Source organism: Protopterus annectens, chromosome 2.part1 (assembly GCF_019279795.1).
Source record: "Protopterus annectens isolate FY-2018-M chromosome 2.part1, PAN1.0, whole genome shotgun sequence".
Lineage (NCBI taxonomy): Eukaryota > Metazoa > Chordata > Ceratodontiformes > Protopteridae > Protopterus > Protopterus annectens.
The window spans coordinates 100629784-100648858 of NC_056729.1; the positions used below are offsets into that span (position 1 = coordinate 100629784).

Consider the following 19075-nt stretch of genomic DNA (forward strand, 5'->3'; position numbering starts at 1 on the left):
ACAACCGCAAGGGCCTTTTTAAGCCTAGCCATTTATCTCAAATCTCTGACAAGTTCTGATACCCTTGCTATTGTAAGCATCAGCTGTTCTCACTACTTAGAGGTGATCTCTGCTTGACTTACAAAGCCACGTCCGATCCAGCCCTACTTGAAATGCTACACCTAAAGAAATCCCGATCCCAGAGCTCCAGAGATCACAACCTTATTACCACAGTTAACATAACATGCTGGAGGGGCAGTATCATCTCCCATAGACTGCCCATACTCTGGTATAAGCTTCACATTCATGTCAAGCAGAGCACCTCACTGGCCCTCTTCAGGAGAAATCTTGACGAGTGGATGGGTAACAGAAGGTTCACTCCAGGGATCATTCTAGTTCCCTTACTGGATAGGGGCACTATGAACTAACATCAGGTGGTGTGGTGCCTGGGCATTTTTAATTTGGGCTAGGCTTTTAAAGGCTCCATGATCATTAGCCTAGTACACACCTATGGGCCTGGGAGATGAACCATTTACAGGTTATCTATGTCCATTAGAGACATAGGTGCCATTTTTCTACAGTTTGCATCTTTACTAATGCAGATCTTGGCTGCTTTCTTATGGCCAGGTTTGGAGCATACACACTGTGTGCCCTTTCAATTAACAGTTCCTGTTGTGGAATACAAGTCCAGTTGCTTATTTGTGCATTAATAAAATTAATACAGCCTTTGTCTTTTAGTTTCGCTGGTACAGCAGAAAATCTCATATTTTCCCTATGTGCTCCATCCTCTAATTCTACTACTTTTGACTTTTGAAATATCTCTCTTGAGCAGTTTCATACTCGGCCACCCTTTTCCTTCATTTCAACTTCTGAATTGTGTAGTTTTTTCAGCTCATCTGAATATCTCTTTAAAGCTTCTTTCATTTTTGCCAGACCATTATTTCAGGTGATATACTCCTTCAGTGTTTCATTAATTTTAGTCGGCTCTGAATACATTTGACTTTTTTTCCTCTATATTACTGGAAGCCATGCCTTGAACAAAAGCTAGAGCTTGAACTCCTTTTTTGCTGAACAGCTGTAGGATTCTACCCAGTCATTGTTTTCTTTTCACTTTTTCTAGTTGATTTTCTTTCAGACTCTTAGTTTCTTCTTTGCCAGAATCCAGGCAGTGTACTCACTGGCCAGTAACTGAAGTTACTAAAAGTGACAAGTTCCTGGCAGTTGTCTTTCCATTTTTTTTTTTTTTTTTTTTTTTTTTTTTTTTTTTTTTTTATTATGAGACCTGAAGTTAAACTTGTTGTTTGGTATGCAGCCATCTTGGAAAGTCCAAAATTGGGGACTTCCTGAGGCTCCAGGCAGCCACTGTCTTCACAGTTCCAGTCCAAGTGTCTTAAGATGAGGGTGCTGCCCTGGATAGTGAGGTGCCAATGACTGTAAAGTCATCCTGTCCTCATCGCCTTTCACGTGGGTGACAGAGCCTTGTCACCAGACCCTGAAGGGTAGACATTTCCCAACAATGTTAACATGAGCTTTACTTTATTGCAGCTAAATTTGTCTTCAAAACTGATGACAGAAGTTTCACTGGTGGGTTATATGGCCCAATGGGCTTGTTCAGGGAATGTATGGTCCTTAATAAAGGGAGCAATTCACATAAGCTATCGCAGTCTGAAGGCAGTAATTCTGGCTCTGAAATATGTGTAGGGACTTTAGATCAACACTACTCCTGCTCTTGTCCATCAGGGAAGCAGTGATGTGGTATGTGAACTGACATGGCAATATGTGACCCTGTTGGAAAAGGCAGTGCAAGTCTAGCAGTGAGCCAAAGACCAGTATATCAGTCTTTCATTTGTTCACTTCCTGTGCGAAGTGAAAGTTCTGGTGGGCTCACCACTTTTTCAGCCTCATGCCTCCCATGGATTGGGGAATAATTGAGTCCTTTTAGTTTCATAGGTACTTGCTAGGCTATTGATCTCTGAGAATCTTAAGAAACCTAGGCTTATATTCTCGTTGATAGTTTTAGTTGCTATATTTTTTGTATGAATAACCCAGTGGAAGGCAGAACAAGGATGTGTTGGGACATTTACTTGTTGCCCCTTTCCATGAGGGACATGGGTGCTAAACCAGGGTGAATTTATAGTTTTCCATCCAGTCATCCAAATTAAATTTGAATAAAATAAGAGAAGTAGATTACTGCTTTTTTAATTTCTCCAAGTCTTTTGGGTTTCTAATACCATGACTGAAATGGACCCCATTCCTAAGTCAAAGTGCGATTAACGTTCATGAAATTACTATTGTTTCAATCTTTGATGCCAGCCAGAAGTGCTCTTTGCAGCACCTGCAGTGTTCCCAGTAATGGAGACTCCTGCAATTTGTACAGGGTTATATGTATTGGTAACATATCTAAGTACGACTGTAGATTCGTTTTTATAAGATCTATTGCTCCTACTACTATTGGAACTGTCTGGGCATCTTTCTTCCACATTGCTCTCATTTCTGCCTGCAAATCCTGATGTTTTTATGACTGTGTCTCTCTGTACACAAGACACTGTAGTCACTGGGTGTGGCGATTTCAGTGATCAATGCTATTTTTGTCTTCTTTTCATGGACCACTATATGTGGTTTTCTAGCATCTGTTTTTTGAACTGTTGGTAATCGGTGATCCCATGTGATGTAAACTTCATCATTTTCTGTGATGCTTTGTGGCTCATGTTTCCAGTGTTTTTCAGCCACTTCAATACCATAATGTTTGCACAATCCCCAGTGCAATAGTTTCGCCACATTATTATGCCTTTCAGTGTGCAGTCCTTCTGCCATTAGTATGTCACAACCAGCAACGAGGTGTGCAACTGTTTCCAACTTTGTTTTACAAAACCTACATTTGTCTGTTTCTCCCACATGTTTAATGGACTTTGTAAACCAACATGTCCGTAGCCCACTATCTTGGGCTGCCATTATTAACCTTTCATCTCTTGGTTTGAATTTGCCTCTCTTTAACCATTCCTGTGTTTGACCCTGATCAACATGAGGTTCTTCCAGAAGTTTTCTATACCTGCAACTGTATTTATGCATTTTCCACATTTCTTGCCTTCTTTTCTGGTCCTTCACCTTATATACTTTGTTTTTTGTCACATTCAGTTGCTGCCTGATTTTTGTCTACTTCTGATTTGATGTCCATTCCTGCTTGACACCGATATGCTTCTGCTAGATTAAGCAGAGAAGTCATCTTAAATTTGTTCTCCTCACGTTTCAAAACTTTCACTACGTTTGGGTCTTGAGGTCAGCAGATATATGTGCAATCCCATAATTGCAGAGCTGTGCATGGAATCAATTTCAAGGAGGCCCATCCCTCCTCCTGAATGGGGAATATATAATCTTGGTATGCAGTGATTTTTATAAATCATTTGGTGAGCATGAAGCATCCTTCTTGTTTTCCTGTGTAATCTATACAACAGATTTTGTGGCCAGTTAATCACTCCAAAACTGTAAGTTAGGATAGGAAGAGCAAATTGGTTTATAGCTTGAAATTTGCTCCTAGATGTCAAAGCGGTTTTCAGGATTAATATGTCTTCTAAATTATTCCTTACAAAGTTTTATTTGCATTTGTTCATGTTTTATTGTTGATCATTCATAAATTCCCAAATATTTATACATTCCCTCTTGTTCAAGTTCTTTTATCACATTCTTGTCCCAAACTGATGTTTTCTTGGTGCTGCAGTTTTCCTGCTGTAAAGGTTGTTTTTGCACATTTATCAAGACTAAATGACATTCTACTGTCATCTAAAAAAGGTTTGACAACATGTAGATGTCCTTCGTGTTTTACTGTTGCAGTCATCACACTAGGGTTATCTGCCTCCAGGTAGCCCTCAATCGGCCCGAATATAAGAGTCTTGGGATTTCTGCGTCGAATGCTGTCACTTCTTTCATGACGTCAGGTCATCAAGGGTATAAAACAGGCAGCCGATGCCATTACATCAGTCTTTCCTGCCGAGGAGCCCGAAGCAGTTCATAAGTGCCGGTCTGCCACTTCCTGAAATTTTCGTTTTTTGTGCTTCAAACCTGAAGTCTTCTAAAGCTAAGTACCCTGTTGGGGATCCTTTTTTCTTGCTGTAACCTATGTCAAAAAAAGTTAACAATTGTTTTGCCTGTGGAAAGCAAATACCTCACAGATTTTCATTCTTACTGCATCACCTGTTTAGGCCCAGACCACGACGTTCCTCACTGTTGGTTTTATGCCTTATTTAACGCCTGAGCCATTCATCATCGGGCTATCTTTGTCACTAAATTCTTTCGCTGCCGTTCTCCATATTCAGAAATGGCTTCGATAAGCCATCCGACTACTGATCTTCCGAAAAAACATAAAGATAAAGACAGAGACAGTCCGCATAGGTCCAAAACTGCCGACGATGCTTCCGTTAAGCTATTCGCCTGTCCACCGGTACTCAGTGAGGTGCCTTTGCAGCCCCTAATGCCTGCTTCTACTGATTCACAGGCCTCTGCTGAGACCCATTCGGAGTCTGGTATGCCGCAATATGCTTCTTCAACTATGGAACCTGCAGATGCCTCTACCTTGGATGGGTCCGGAGCCACTGTGCAGGCACTGGCTTCTGAGGATGTATTCCGACCTACCGATGTCCGAATTAAACAGACGACTTTGTTTTTAGCTAAAACTACTGAGTTTCTTAGACTCTGAGTACGCACTACACCTAGAAAACCGATGACCAAAGTGCATGCTCAAGCTCCCATGCCACAAAAACAAATGCTTAGAATTGCTGAAGACCTTATTACCCTAATTAGGGGAAGCCAGCCTTCCCCTGCTAAGAGACAAAGAATTGAGTTTCATTCTGATTCTACAGACCAGGAGTCTGATGACTCTGACCATTCTGATTTTCAGGACATGCCCTTATCAACCTATGAGGATTCAGATGCAGAGGAATCCATTCCCTTTGCCTCCTCTCCAGAGGATTTTTCATTTGGTGAAACCGTGCATACTTTAAGAGAGTATTTCTGCTGGGAATGCCAGGACTACCCTCAGTCCAGAAAGAGACTCAGAGAATTTTTAAAGTTGCCTCAGGACAGGCCTGTAGCTATACCCCCTGTCCTGGATGCTGTAGATGATGTCTTCATGGAATCCAGTCTTACTCCAGACACCTTACCCCCGGCCCCTAGAAAACCTGGCAGGTACTACAGAGTACCTGATTCTCACAAATTTCTCCAAGAATCCTACTGCTTATCCAGAGATCATTTCCCAGGGACCTAAAAGTATTAAGGCTACTACAGCCAAAACCTCTACCCCTTCAGACAGGGATTCCAGAGCTTTAGACAGATGGGGTAAGAGGGTATATACCTCTGCAACTCTTGCCATCAGGCCATTGAAATTGACAGTTTCACATGTTGAAGTACCAGCAACATATTATGGAACTAATTAAACAAAAAATGGGGTTACTCCCAGATTATGCAGAAAGTAAAAATTTACAAAAGTTAATGCATTCTGCAAACCAAGTCAGTAAGCATACTTTGCAGTGTGGCTTTGATGCCCTAGAAGCATCTTGCAGGGCTGCAGTCACTGGGTCTGTACTGAGAAAGCATGCTTGGCTGAAGGAACAAACATTGCCAGATCATGTCAAATCAAAATTACTAGATGCTCCTTTAAAGAAGGGCTGTTTGTTTGGCACCAAAGCTGAAGAGGTTCTTAAAAATATGAAAGAAAAGAATCCTTACAAGTGCAGCCACCTAGATTCAGTAGGCATTGGCATTCTAAAAACTGGTCCTTTCCAGCCCCTTCCAGAGCTTCTCAGTCCAAACCCAGGGGAAACAGGCCACCCAGACTATAGTCACAGGGTACGCAGAGATATAAACAATGGAGTGCTCCCACCTCAAAAACAAGGAGTGGTAAGCCACCCCCTAATGGAAAAAGCTCACAATGACTTTAATTATCCTTCCCAGCCCTGCCCAATTACTTGTGCCCCTAGGAGGAAAACTTGCCCTTCATGCAACGATCTGGATGTCCATTACTCAGGACCGATGGGTCCTAAACATTGTATCCCAGGGGTATAGATTCTACTTCCGTTTTCTGCCAACCCCAAGTGAGTTTCCAGACCTTCCTCCAAACCAGTGGGTAGAGGCTCAAAAGCAAGTACTTTCCCTGCTCAATATCAGAGCTATTCAACCTGTTCCAGTAGAACAAAGGGGGCAGGGTTTCTACTCCACACTTTTCCTGGTGCCCAGAAAAGAGGACTCTTGGCGCCCAATCCTGGCTCTATCAATTCTCAACACCTTTCTGGTGGTCCCAAAATTCAAGATGCTTACCCTGCAACAGCTTCTCCCTGCGCTAGCAAAGGATGCCTGGTTAGTCACCCTAGACTTAAAAGAAGCTCATCTGCACATCCTCATCAAGGAGTCAAGCAGGAATTATCTATGCTTCAGGGCAGACTCTATGCACTATCAGTTTTCTGCACTTCCCTTTGTCTTATCTACTGCGCCAGAGTATTCACAAAGTGCCTGGCTCCAGCCATTGCATATTGCAGGAAGAGAAATATCCAAAATTTCCCGTACTTGGAAGATTGCCTGATTCAGGCGGACACTCAGGAATTGCTACTTCAGCACATGGCATTTGTAAAAAGCCTTCTCACTTCATTGGGGCACACCATCAATGAAAAGAAATCACAACTGGTGCCCCCAGTCAAAAGATTGTATTCCTGGGCGCAAGCTTGGATACAGCTTCCCAGACGGCATTTCTCACTCCAGAAAAACAGGTCTATCTGACCAACTACTTCAAACAAATGGCCACCAGAACCCTGCTATCTGCAAGGAAAATACTGCAAGCCCTAGGGTTTATGGCTTCATTTATTCTGCTAATTCCATATGCAAGACTGCATATGAGGAAACTTCAGTGGTACTTAAAAAGGTCTTTGGTGCCAACATTCTTAGGACCTGGAAACAATCATTCCAATTTTACCTTGTCTAAGGGCCGAGTTCATTTGGTGGGCAGAAGCATGCAAGCACAACGGACTGCCTTTCACTCAACCCCTTGCCGCCCAAACCCTGACAACAGACACATCAGACTATGCATGGGGGGCTCACATGGCAGGCAAATGCATTCAGGGCCACTGGAGCCCAGGCCAAATTCTCCTGCACATCAATCAAAAAAAGATGCTAGCTGTACAGAATGCTCTGACAGCCTTCAAATACCTAATCCTTCCAGGACAGCTGCTGATAAAACACACACCACAGTTATGTGGTACATAAACAAGCAGGGGAGAACCCATTCTTACCCACTCTGCAGGTTAGCCATGGTCCTGTGGAACACAGTCTTGAGCAACCAAGTGCATCTACAAGCTCAATTCCTGCCAGGCAAACAAAATTCACTGGCAGACGACTTAAGCAGAAATCTCCTAGACCCACAAGAGTGGAAATTGGAGCCCAACACCTTCAACCTTCTAATCCAGAGGTGGTGGAAACTGGGGGTGGACCTCTTTGCCTCCCCAGAGAACAACCAGTTGAGCAAATTCTGCACCAGGAACCCTCACAGAAGGGCCTGGAAGGTGGATGCCCTATCCTTCCAATGGGAAAACCTCTCAGTTTATGCCTTCCCCCCTCTGCCCCTCCTCTCAAAAGTACTACTCAAGATCTAACAGGACAAGCCAAGGGCAATTCTTATTGCCCCAGATTGGCCACATCAGCACTGGTACCCACTCTTATTCAGTCTGACAACAGTGCCACCCTGGCACCTTCAAGTGACTCCTACCCTGCTGTCTCAGCAGGAGGGACAGATTTTGTATCAACAGTTGCAAACCCTAAACCTTGCAGCCTGGTTTATCCCTTGAATACACCACCAGAAACCCTCAACAAACAGGTGCTGGACATCATTCTTGAAGCCAGAAGGCCTAGTACTACGAAATCCTATGCTGAAAAGCGGAAAAGATATTGTTGTTGGAATCAGTCTCAAGGAAAGGTCACAGCAGTGCCCTCCTTACCTCTAATCCTGGATTACCTAGCAGAGCTACTCCACAGAGGCCTATCCTTCTCCATTAAGATTCATACCTCTGCCATCTCAACTCATTATAATACTGAGCCACCTCTATTTTCTCACCCTCTCGTCAAACAGTTCCTGAGAGGGGCTAACAACGTAAGACCCCCTAGGAGAGCACCCACCCCTGCCTGGGACTTTAACTTTGTACTGAAAAAGCTCACGCTTCCCCCTTTTGAACTTTCTGGTTCAGCAGAGTTAAAATTCCTCTCTTTGAAAACAGCCTTGCTTTTAGCCATAGCTTCAGCAAGAAGAGCGTCTGAGTTACAGGCCCTTATGGCTGTGGAACCCTTCATTATTTTCCATTCTGACAGGGTTTCCCTCAGGACTAACCCATCCTTTATGCCTAAGGTGGTGTCCAGTGTGGCTCTAAACCAATCCATCCATTTGCCAGCCTTCTTCCCTAATCCTCAGAATAAAGGGGAAAGGATCCTGTACTCCTTGGACGTGCAGTGACAGCTCAGGTTTTACCTTGACAGGGCTAAACCTTTCAGAAAGTCTGACCAGCTGCTAGTCAGCTTTGCTACAGAGACAGAGGGCAAGGCCATTTCAAAACAAACAATTTCCAAATTGATAGCACACTGCATCTATTTCTGCTACAAGCACCATGGAAAACCTACCCCACAGGGGGATCAGAACACATTCCACTAGGGCTACTTCCTCCTCTACAGCATTTCTCAGGGGAGTTCCTACCAGGGACATTGTGGAAGCTGCAACCTAGAGTTCTGTACACACCTTCACCAAGTATTACCATGTACCTATTTTTTTTCTAAATCCGGAGCTTTATTTGCTACAGCAGTCTTACAAGGTCTGCTAGCCAGCCCTAACACCTCTTGACTGCCTCCATCCTTCCTCAGCTTTGGAATCAACCCAAGTGTGATGACTGCAACAGTGAAACACGAAGAACATAGTACAGTCGTGTACTACCATACACTTCCATAAATGTAGATGTTCGAGTGTATTCACTGTTGTATTCCTGGTTTCCCTCCCTCCAGCCCCCTGGTTTTCTCTATCCTTTCTACCTCTCCTCTCTATAGCCATTTTTACTGGCAGTGGTATTTACTTTTTACTGGTGGTGTTCCCACCATATATTAGCTTCCTATATGGGGGCTCTTGACATTTTGGGCAAGAAAAACTGATGTAATGGCATTGGCTGCCTGTTTTATACCCCTGAGGTCCTGGAAGAAGTGACAGCATCCGACGCAGAAATCCCAAGACACTGGTATTCGGGCTGAATGAGGGCTACCTGCAGGCAGATAACCCTAGTGTGATGACTGCAACAGTGAATACACTTGAACATCTACACTTATAGTAAGTGTACACAACTGTACTTTGTGCTTTCAGTTCCTTATCTGATGGAACTATACAGATGTTCTTTGTGTTTCACTGTTGCAGTCATCACATTTTGGTTATCCCTGCTAGAGTATACATCAGTCATCCTGAATACCGGGGGCTTAATATTTCTGCATCGGTAGCTGTCGCTCCAGGACTGATGTCAGGTCATCAGTAGTTTAAAAACAGGCAGCCGACGCCATTACATCAGTCTTTCTTGCAGAGGAGCCCAAAGCAGAAGCAGTTTGCACGAGTGCCGGTCAACCGATACCCGAGTTTTTCATTTCCGAATTGAAGATGAAGTCTTCTAAAGCTAAGTACCCCATTTGGGGATCTTTTTTTCTTGTTCTAACCGAAGTCATAAAAAGTTAACAATTGTCTCGCCTGTAGAAAGCAAATACCACACTGAGACTTTCATTCCTACTGTGTCACTTGTTTAGGCCCAGACCACAACATCCCCCGCTGTTACTTTTGTGCTTTGTTCAATGCCAGAATTATACATAGTCGGGCCCTTATTGTAGCTAGATATTTTCACTTACACTCCTCGAATTCCGATATGGCTTCGGTAAGCCATCCGACAGATCTTCTGGAAAAATGTAATGATAAAGACAGAGACCGACTGCATAGGTCCAAAACTGCCGACGACGCTTCCGTTAAGTTAGTCGTCAGTTCTCCGGTCCTCAGTGAGGTGCTTTCGCAGCCCCTGATGCCCACTAGTATGGATTCACAGGCTGCTACCAAGACCCTTTCGAAGTCCGGTATGCCGCAAAACTCTTTTTCGAGTAAGGATCCTGTGGTTCTCTCCCTTGGATGGGTCCAGAGCCGCTGAGCAGGCACTGGCTTCCGAGAAAGTACTTTGCACTACTGATTCTCGACACAAACCTACTTCTTTCACGTCTACTGTTCTTTTGAAAACTACTGAGTTTCTAAGGCCCAGGGTACGAACCACACCCAAGAAACCGACAACCCAATCTCAGGTAGCTGCTTCCTTGCCTCAGTCTCAAATGCTTAAAATGGCGGAAGACCTTATCATGCTAATCAGGGGAAGCCAAGCTTCCCCTTCCAAAAGAAAGAGATCTGTCCCCAGTAGTTTTGTCCGAACAGGAGTCTGATTAGACTGATGCATCTGAATATTCAGACATGCAACCCCTCTCTGCTTAAGAGGATTCTAATGCAGAGAACTCCATTCCTTCAGCCTCTCCCCCCGAGGACTTTTCCTTTGGGGAAACCCTTCATACCTTAAGGGAACATTTCCAATGGGAATGTCAGGACTACCCTCAGTCTAAAGAGAGACTCAGGAAATTCTTAGGTCTTCCACAGCACAGACCCCTGGCCATTCCCCCAGTCCTTAATGTTGTGGACGATGTTTTCCTGGAATCCAGTTTGACTCCTGACACCCTACCTCCTGCACCAGAAAACCTGACAGGTGTTAGAGTCCCTGACTCTCACATATTTCTTTTTAAAAATCCTACTGCTGACCCTGAGGTATTTTATCAAGGGCCTAAAGGAATTAAAGCAACCTCAGATAAGAATACCACCCCCTCAGATAGGGATTCCCGAGCACTAGACAGATGGGGTAAAAAAGTATACACCTCTGCTACTCTTGCTATCCGAGCACTAAATTGCCAATTCCATATGCTAAAATTTCAGCAACATACCATGGAACTCCTCAAACAAAAAATGTCTTCCTTTCCTGCTTGTGCACAATCTAAAGAGTTGCAAGAGTTAATGCATTCTGCAAGTCAAGTAACTAAGCACACCTGGCACTGTGGTTTTGATGCCCTAGAAGCTTCTTGCAGGGCAGCAGTCACCGGTTCTGTCCTTAGAAGGCATGCATGGATTAAGGAACAGCCCTTGCCAGACCATGTTAAATCTAAATTCTTGGATCCACCCTTGCACAAAGACAACTTATTTGGCACCAAGGCAGAGGTAGGCTTAAAAAAATGGAAGAAAAAGCTAAATCTATGCAGGCAGTTAAGGATTTTTTACAGGTCCAGACACCCAGGTTCAACAGGCATTGCCCCTCCAAGCACTGGTCCTTTCCTGCACCCACCAGGTCAGTTCCGCCTAGACCCCCCCCCCCCCAGACAGCAACCACAGGGAATGCAGAGACCAAAACAGTGGAATTCCTCCACTTCAAAAACTAAGCCACCCCCTCATGGTAAGAACTCACAATGAATCTCCTCCCCCACCCCCTCCCTCTGCCCACCTTCACTTACGCCTAGGAGGAAAACTCTCCTTTCATGCAAGCACCTGGGCCGCAATTACCAACGACCACTGGGTCCTTAACTTAGTGTCCCAGAGATGCAAATTTTCTTTCCACACTCTTCCAACTCCAGAAGGGTTCCCAGATCTACCTCCAAACCAGTGGGCAGAGGTGCAAAAACAAGTCCTTTCCTTGCTGTCTATGAGGGCAGTAGAGCACATTCCTGCAGAACAGAAAGGCCAAGGTTTCTACTCCAGACTTTTTCTGGTACCCAGAAAAGAGGGCACCTGGCACCCCATCCTTGATCTATACATCCTAAACACCTTCCTGGTGATACCAAAATTCAAAATGCTCACCCTCCAGCAACTGCTACCCATACTGTCCAAGGATGCTTGGCTAGCCACCCTAGGCCTAAAAGAGGCCTACCTCCACATTCCTATCAGGGAGTCATGCAGGAAATGTCTACGTTTCAGGGCAGGATCTCTGGATTTTTAGTTCTCTGCACTTCCCTTTGGCTTATCTACTGCTCCCAGAGTTTTCACAAAATGTCTGGCTCCGGCCATTGCCTTTTGCAGACAAAGGAATATCCAAATTCTACCCATAATTAGACTGCCTAATTCGGACAGACAGTCCGGAAAAGCTGCTCAAGCACCTGGCCTTTGTAAAGTCCCTACTGACCTCCCTAGGGTACACTATCAATGAAAAGAAGTCCAAACAAGTACTCGCCCAAAGGATTATATTCCTGGGAGCAAGCCTAGACACAGCATCCCAGATGGCATTCCTTACACCAGAAAAGCAAACTTTCCTGACAGCCTACTTTTCTCAACTAACCACCAGACCTCAGTTATCCGCAAAGAAAATCCTGCAAACTGTGGGGTTCCATGGCATCTTGAATTCTACTCGTTCCATATGCCAGACTGCATATGAGGAAACTTCAGTGGTACCTAAAAAGCCTTTGGTGCCAACACTGTCAAGACCTGGAAACTCTTATACCCATGATACCTTGCCTCAGGAAAGATTTTCTTTGGTGGGCAGCAGTATGCTCCCACAACAAGAGACTACTTTTCTCACCACCACCACCACCCCTGCCCAGACCCTCACCACAGATGCATCAGACTATGCCTGGGGTGCACACCTGGACGGCAGGTGCATACAGGGCCAATGGAGCCCACAGCAAATCCATTTGCACATTAGCCAAAAAAAGATGTTAGCTGTCCAGCACACATTGACAGCTTTCAGGCCCCTTCTCTCCCCAGGGGCTCTCCTGATCAAAACAGACACCACTCTGATGTGGTATATCAACAAACGGGGAGGGACTCACTCCTACCCTCTATGCAGGCTGGCCATGACCCTTTGGCACACAGCCTCTGCCATGCAACTCCACCTGTTAGCACAATTCCTACCAGGTTCTCTAAACTCTCTGGCAGACCACTTAAGCAGAAATCTCCTGGACCCACATGAGTGGCAGCTAGACAAAAGAACCTTTACCCTAATAACTCAGAAATGGGGCACCTCGAAGGTCGATCTCTTTGCCTCCCACACCAGCCATCAGCTAAGCAAGTTCTGCACCAGGGAGCATCTCTGCATGGCTTGGAAAGTGGATGCCCTGTCCTTCTCCTGGGTCAGTCTATCGGTCTGTGCCATTCCTCCACTGCCTCTTATCCCCAAGGTACTGCTCAAAATAAGGTAGGAAAAACTAAGGACAATTCTTATTGCTCCAGACTGGCCTCTCCAGCACTGGTACCCACTGCTGCGCAGCCTATCCCCATTGCCACCATGGCGTCTCACTCAGACCCCCAACCCTCTTGACCCAGAGAGAAGGAGAATTTGTGCATCCCAAATTGCAGACCCTCAGTTTGGCAGCTTGGCTTATTCCCTAACCACTGATCAATCTGCCAACCTCAGTAAACAGGTTCTAGATGTTATACGTGAGGCCAGATGCCCTAGCACTAGAAAGTCTTATGCTGACAAATGGAAGAGTTTCTGCACCTGGATTCAGGCTAAGGGAGCCAATGCGGCACAGCCCTCCCTCTTATCCTGGATTACATAGCTGAACTGCTACACAGTAGTCTCTCTTATTCCTCTATTAAAATTCATGCCTCTGCCATCTCTGCTTATTTCCCCACTGAGCAGCCCCTTTTCTCACACCCTCTGATCAAACAATTCCTAAGAGGAGCTAGCAACTTGAGGCCACTCAGAAGAGCACCTACCCCAGCCTGGGACCTTAACTTTGTGTTGTAAAAGCTCACCCTATCCCCTTTGAACCAGCATCTTCAGCAGAGTTAAAGTTTCTCTTCTGGAAGACAGCTTTTCTTCTGGCCCGTCACTTCAGCCAAAAGGGTCTCCGAGCTGCACTCATGGCTGTGGAGTCTTTCATCATCTTCCATGCTGGTTGGGCATGAAGGATGGGTTAGTCTTGAGGGAAACCCTAAGTGGTGTCCAGTGTGGCTCTCAACCAATCCATTCATTTGCCCACCTTTTTCCCTAACCCACAGAGCAAAGGGGAAAAGGTCCTGCACTCTCTAGATGTGCACAGAGCTCAGAGTCTATCTTGACAGGACTAAATCATTTAGAAAGACTGATCAGTTGCTGGTTAGCTTTGCTGCAGGGGCAGAGGGCAAAGCCATCTCCAAAAAACAATTCCAAGTGGATAGCACACTGTATCCATTTCGGTTACAAGCAACACGGAAAGCCTCCCCCTAAGGGGGTCAGGACTCACTCCACCAGAGCAGTCTCCACCTCTGCAGCTTTCCTCAGAGGATTCCCCACCAGGGACATACTGGAGGCTGCCACCTGGACATCTGTTCACACTTTTACCAGACATTACCATCTGCCTATCTTCTCCAAATCCAGGGCAGGCTTTGCCACTGCAGTCATCCTAGCCAGCCTCTAGTCTCCTTGACTGCCCCCTCCCTTTTTCTTAGCTTTCGGAATCAATCCAAGTGTGATGACTGCAACAGTGAAAGACGAAGAACATAGTACAGTTGTGTACACTTACCATAAATGTAGATGTTCAAGTGTATTCACTGTTGCAGTCCTGGTTTCCCTCCCTCCGCCCCCCTCTTCTTTCTTCTCTCTCTCCTTACAAGGAACATTTTGGTATTTACTTTCTACTGGTGGGGTTCCTCCACCAGAACCTGGCTCCCACTTGGTGGCTCCTGACGGGGCAAGAAAAACTGAGGTAATGGCGTTGGCTGCCTTACATTATACTACTGACGACCTGACGTCAGTCCTGAAGCAACAGCAACCGACGCAGAAATACTAAGCCTCTGGTATTCAGGCCAGCCGAGGGCTACCCTGGCAGGGATAACCTAAATGTGATGACTGCAACAGTGAATACACTCAAACATCTACATTTATGGTAAGTGTACACAACTGTACTTTCTTTGTGTTTCATTGTTGCAGTCATGGAGCCAAGTTGTTATTTTGCTGCCAGTGGTGTTAGGTGTTACTTGTGTAGGTGGAATGGAATAGATGACATGCTGTGCTTAACCTTTCACCAGGGATGCAGGACAATGCAATTAATGTTTTTGGGTAAAGAGCTAGAGTGCAGGGGGGCTTACCGCCTACAAAACTTATTTTGGTATTTCACCTTTGTGTTTGTTGCCTTTTTTGCATTGATTGTATGATCTCTATAGTGGTGGTTTTCATTTGTAAACAGATTTCTTTAGTTACTTTGCAATGTTTGAAGTTCTTCCTTATTGTATTCTTTAAAATAGGAATCCCTTTGAATCTTGTGGGCAGTCGCATGGAATTTGCCCCCTGCACAACACACACACGTACACACACACACACACACGTGTGCATACACATTGTTCCACTTTCTTTTGCTCTGTGTGTGCATACACATTGTTCCACTTTCTTTTGCTCTATGTGTGCAAATCATCCTCAGGAGAAGGGAATGTTTTACTTGAACATAGTGCAAGACAGATGTTCTTTGTGTTTCACTGTTGCAGTCATCAACCACCATCAAAGACAATTGTTAACTTTTTTCTGACATCGGTTAGAGCAAGAAAAAAGGATCCCCAATTGGGGGGGGGGGTACTTAGCTTTAGAAGACTTCAGGTTTGAAACTTAAAAAACGAAAATTTCAGGTAGCTGCCGACAGGCACTTGCGAACTGTTTCTGCTTCGGGCTCCCACATGGCAAGAAAAGTTGATGTAATAGTGTAGGCTGCATGTTTTATACCCCTGACAATCTGACGTCATGGATGAGGAAACAGCATCTGACGCAGAAATCCCAAGACTCTGATATTCGAGCCAACTGAGGGCTTACCTGCAAGCAGATAACCCAAGTGTGATGACTGTAACAGTGAATACACTTGAACATCTACATTTATGGTAAGTGTACACAACTGTACTTTACACATACTGTGGCACTTGTTTTGATTAAAATTTGAGCCATTTTATAAGCATATTTAGTCTCTTGGAGGGCAATACAGTAAGCACATCTGATGCACAGCAGCTAAAGGTGCGAGACTGCTGGCTTTGTAACTTACTGTACCACTGACTACATTTGGTTATGTCTCACTGCATGCACTACCACCCTGTAAATTATCTGATGTGTAGAGGGTGCTTTAGACAAGTCCAAGGTAGCCCCTACAAATAATATGCTCCCACAAAGTGTGGTTGGAAAGGCTTTCAGCACTTGATATTTTGTACTAGTGAGAAAATACAGTATGTAGTGCTGAGTCATGGAGGCATTTGCAACCATTTTTAGGTGGACAGGAAGGACAGCATTGATAATGTATGGTGTCCTGAATTATCTGTCTTTTTGGGTAAGCGTTTGTGAGGCAGATCATTTGGTGAAGGTAATGGGACTGAGAAAGTTGCTGCAAATTAATTCTGGTATAAATGTTTGAGGACATTTTCTCACCATCTTCAGCTTTTATTGTTAACATTTAATATTGACACTAATGATAAAATAAAGTCTCTTGTAAACACAATTTCTGAATTCCGCATAATCAGAGTTCCATGTTTTATACAGCTTGCTGTTGAAAAGGTTATGCTGTCTCTTGTTGCAGCATGTGTTTCGTTTTGTTCACCGAATGTATCAAGCTTTAGTTTACAGTGGATAATTTTATACTGTTTTGAAAAGTGAAACTTCTTTTTCCATTGTAAGTCTGGAATTTCTGTTGAGGTGACAATATTTATACATGTGTATATATTTTTTTTTTTCAGAATTGAATCAAGTGACCTGCCTTTATTGGCTGCTATAGCCAGCACCCATTCTCCTTATGTTGCTCAAATACTCTTGTAAACTACAGACCTCAGGACATCCATTCCCACTGTACACATTAAATGCAAAAGCTAGACAAAGCGTTGACTATGTCTTGGCTTAAAATGCAGCGGGTGCTAATCTTGTGTACCATTTTTTTCCTCTGTACAACCCATCGTTTACACTGTGTAATGAAACTGAAGAAACCTTTCACTGATCATCGTGTTGGACTCATCCCCCGAGATGCTCAGTGCGGAAAAAGCTGAAACACTACAGAAATGAGTTTTAATATATATTATACTTATCCGTCACCTCATATAAACAGAGGTCAACAAGAACACTATTCATTTCAGTGAATGTTTTCATTGTGGGATAAATGTGCAATGCATTGCAGAAAGTAGCATTTGTTTGCAGTATTCCTTCAACAGAAGTCAGGCTTGGTATAGAAAGTAAACAGTACTGTGGACAGTTATTGATTGTTATTGCAGTGGTGGATTTAACCTCTGTATTTGAAGGACACAAACAGACAACAGCTGCTGACATGTCTGAGAAATCCCAGGGGAGCACCAAATGAAAGCTGTAATAGCATGTTAACAAGGACATATCTGCTTAGCTTTCCTGGGTCTTAAGGAGAGATGCTTTTCCTCATTGTATTTTATTTTGAAAGGGAAATTTTATTTCTGTTTTTATTCATTGTTTACATTGTTTGTAGAAACCAACATCTTAATCTTTTGTCTACTGTCTTAATTTATCAGAAGCCTTTAGCTTACTTGTTCTTTTATGTTGCTGTGGAGAAAAGGTTTGGTTATGTGATATGTGGAAGAATTACAGAAAGTGGATAATAATGGGTAATAATGTGAAAACCATATAGATTGTATGTGGAACCTCTGGCAAGTCTGTTCTGAATCCAGTTCTACAATACTGCCATTCTGTAAAGCATTGAATGTTGTATTTTGTTATCCAGTGTACCACCTTTAGTCTCTTTCAGATAACTTATAGTGTGCCATTCCCAATGTCCAGAGTGGAGTTTACAAAACAAGGTACCAAAAATAGCTGTTTTCAACTGTTCTTGCCTCAGGAGCAGTGGAATTTACCCAGTTTGTTCTGTGTCATGACAACGGGTACTTTTTTTAACTTGATCCTGTGTTTACCAGTCTACCATTTCGCTTGTTTACTTTTTTTTGTTGTTGTGTAAACTGTAAATTGGCCTGTAAAGGCGTGATTCTGTTATCAAGACCTATTGATAGTTATGAAGTAGATGAAAACATGAATTTCCTAAAATGGATTACTCTTTCATTAAACAATACAGAGTTAACTGCAATATAACTTCACTTTGCTAGCACTCAGTATCATTAAAGACCTTCTTCCTAAAATAGGCATTTCTTTATAGAAACAAAGCATTGAAACTACAACTGCTTCCAACCATTAGCAACTCCATCCCCTTGTTGAGATTAGCATTATCAGTTTATTTTCAGAAAGATCTGTTTTGCATAATGTAACTTAATCTACTCATGGTGTGAGAGAACTGAGCAGTTGTAAAGCTTATTTTGAAACCCAGCAGCTGCAAGTATATTGATTCCAGCCCCCTTACCATCACAGACTTGCTAGTGAAATGTCATGACAGTACAACAGCATCCTGTGTACATGTAACTGTTGGGCATGCAAGTATATTTTTTGACATTTAAATGAAAGTACAATTTATGTAGGCTTCAAGGCTGAGGCAGTTAAGATATGTATGGCTAAATTTGTTCTTTAGTGAGCCTTCATTTGTGAGGTAGGTAGTGCTTTATTTGTGCAGTGTGGATTTGTAAGGCTCTACACTTTCCAGACTACTGGTAGTGTTGAGTAAGGACTTGAAATGCTGCAAAATTGGACTTAGTAGCATAAAACTTTGACTTTAATTTGATTCCATCCACAAATATTTTTGAAAATGGAATGTATGTTTTTCTATCCCATATAGCTGTTTTGTCCTCTTGTCACTAATGGTGTGTGCCTTTATTGTTGCTCTGACATATGTAGCCCTAACCTAATTTTCCAAGGAACCTATTAATAGCTCTTTGCTAGAATGAACACAGTAAAGTTTCAAGATGCTGCTACCTTTTTTCCTTTGGTCCTGGATCCTGTAATAGCCATCTTTTAAATGAAACTCTAGCAGCTGCCTCTTTATCCTATCTTTTGTTCTGCTAAAATGTAAATTGAAAGTTGCAGGTAAACATTCAAAAATATTGTATTCTTAGGTTTGCAGATCATTAGTGGATAGGCAGAACTTTACAAACAAGACTAATCTGACTGGCATATGTAATCTTAACTAAAGT

The 19075-nt window shown here is 43.5% G+C and overlaps 1 protein-coding gene across 3 annotated transcripts in view; it reads left to right on the top strand.

The window, feature by feature from the left end:
- The window catches only part of FNIP2 (folliculin interacting protein 2), a 1139819-nt gene extending 1121728 nt beyond the window's left edge, over window positions 1–18091 (top strand). For all 3 annotated transcript variants that reach the window (XM_044062054.1, XM_044062052.1, XM_044062053.1), the window contains one exon: window positions 16724–18091. In XM_044062054.1, the coding sequence (XP_043917989.1) occupies window positions 16724–16802 (79 nt within the window). In that variant the 3' untranslated portion in view covers window positions 16803–18091. The remainder of the gene's footprint in view (window positions 1–16723) is intronic.
- Window positions 18092–19075: the final 984 nt, after the last annotated feature.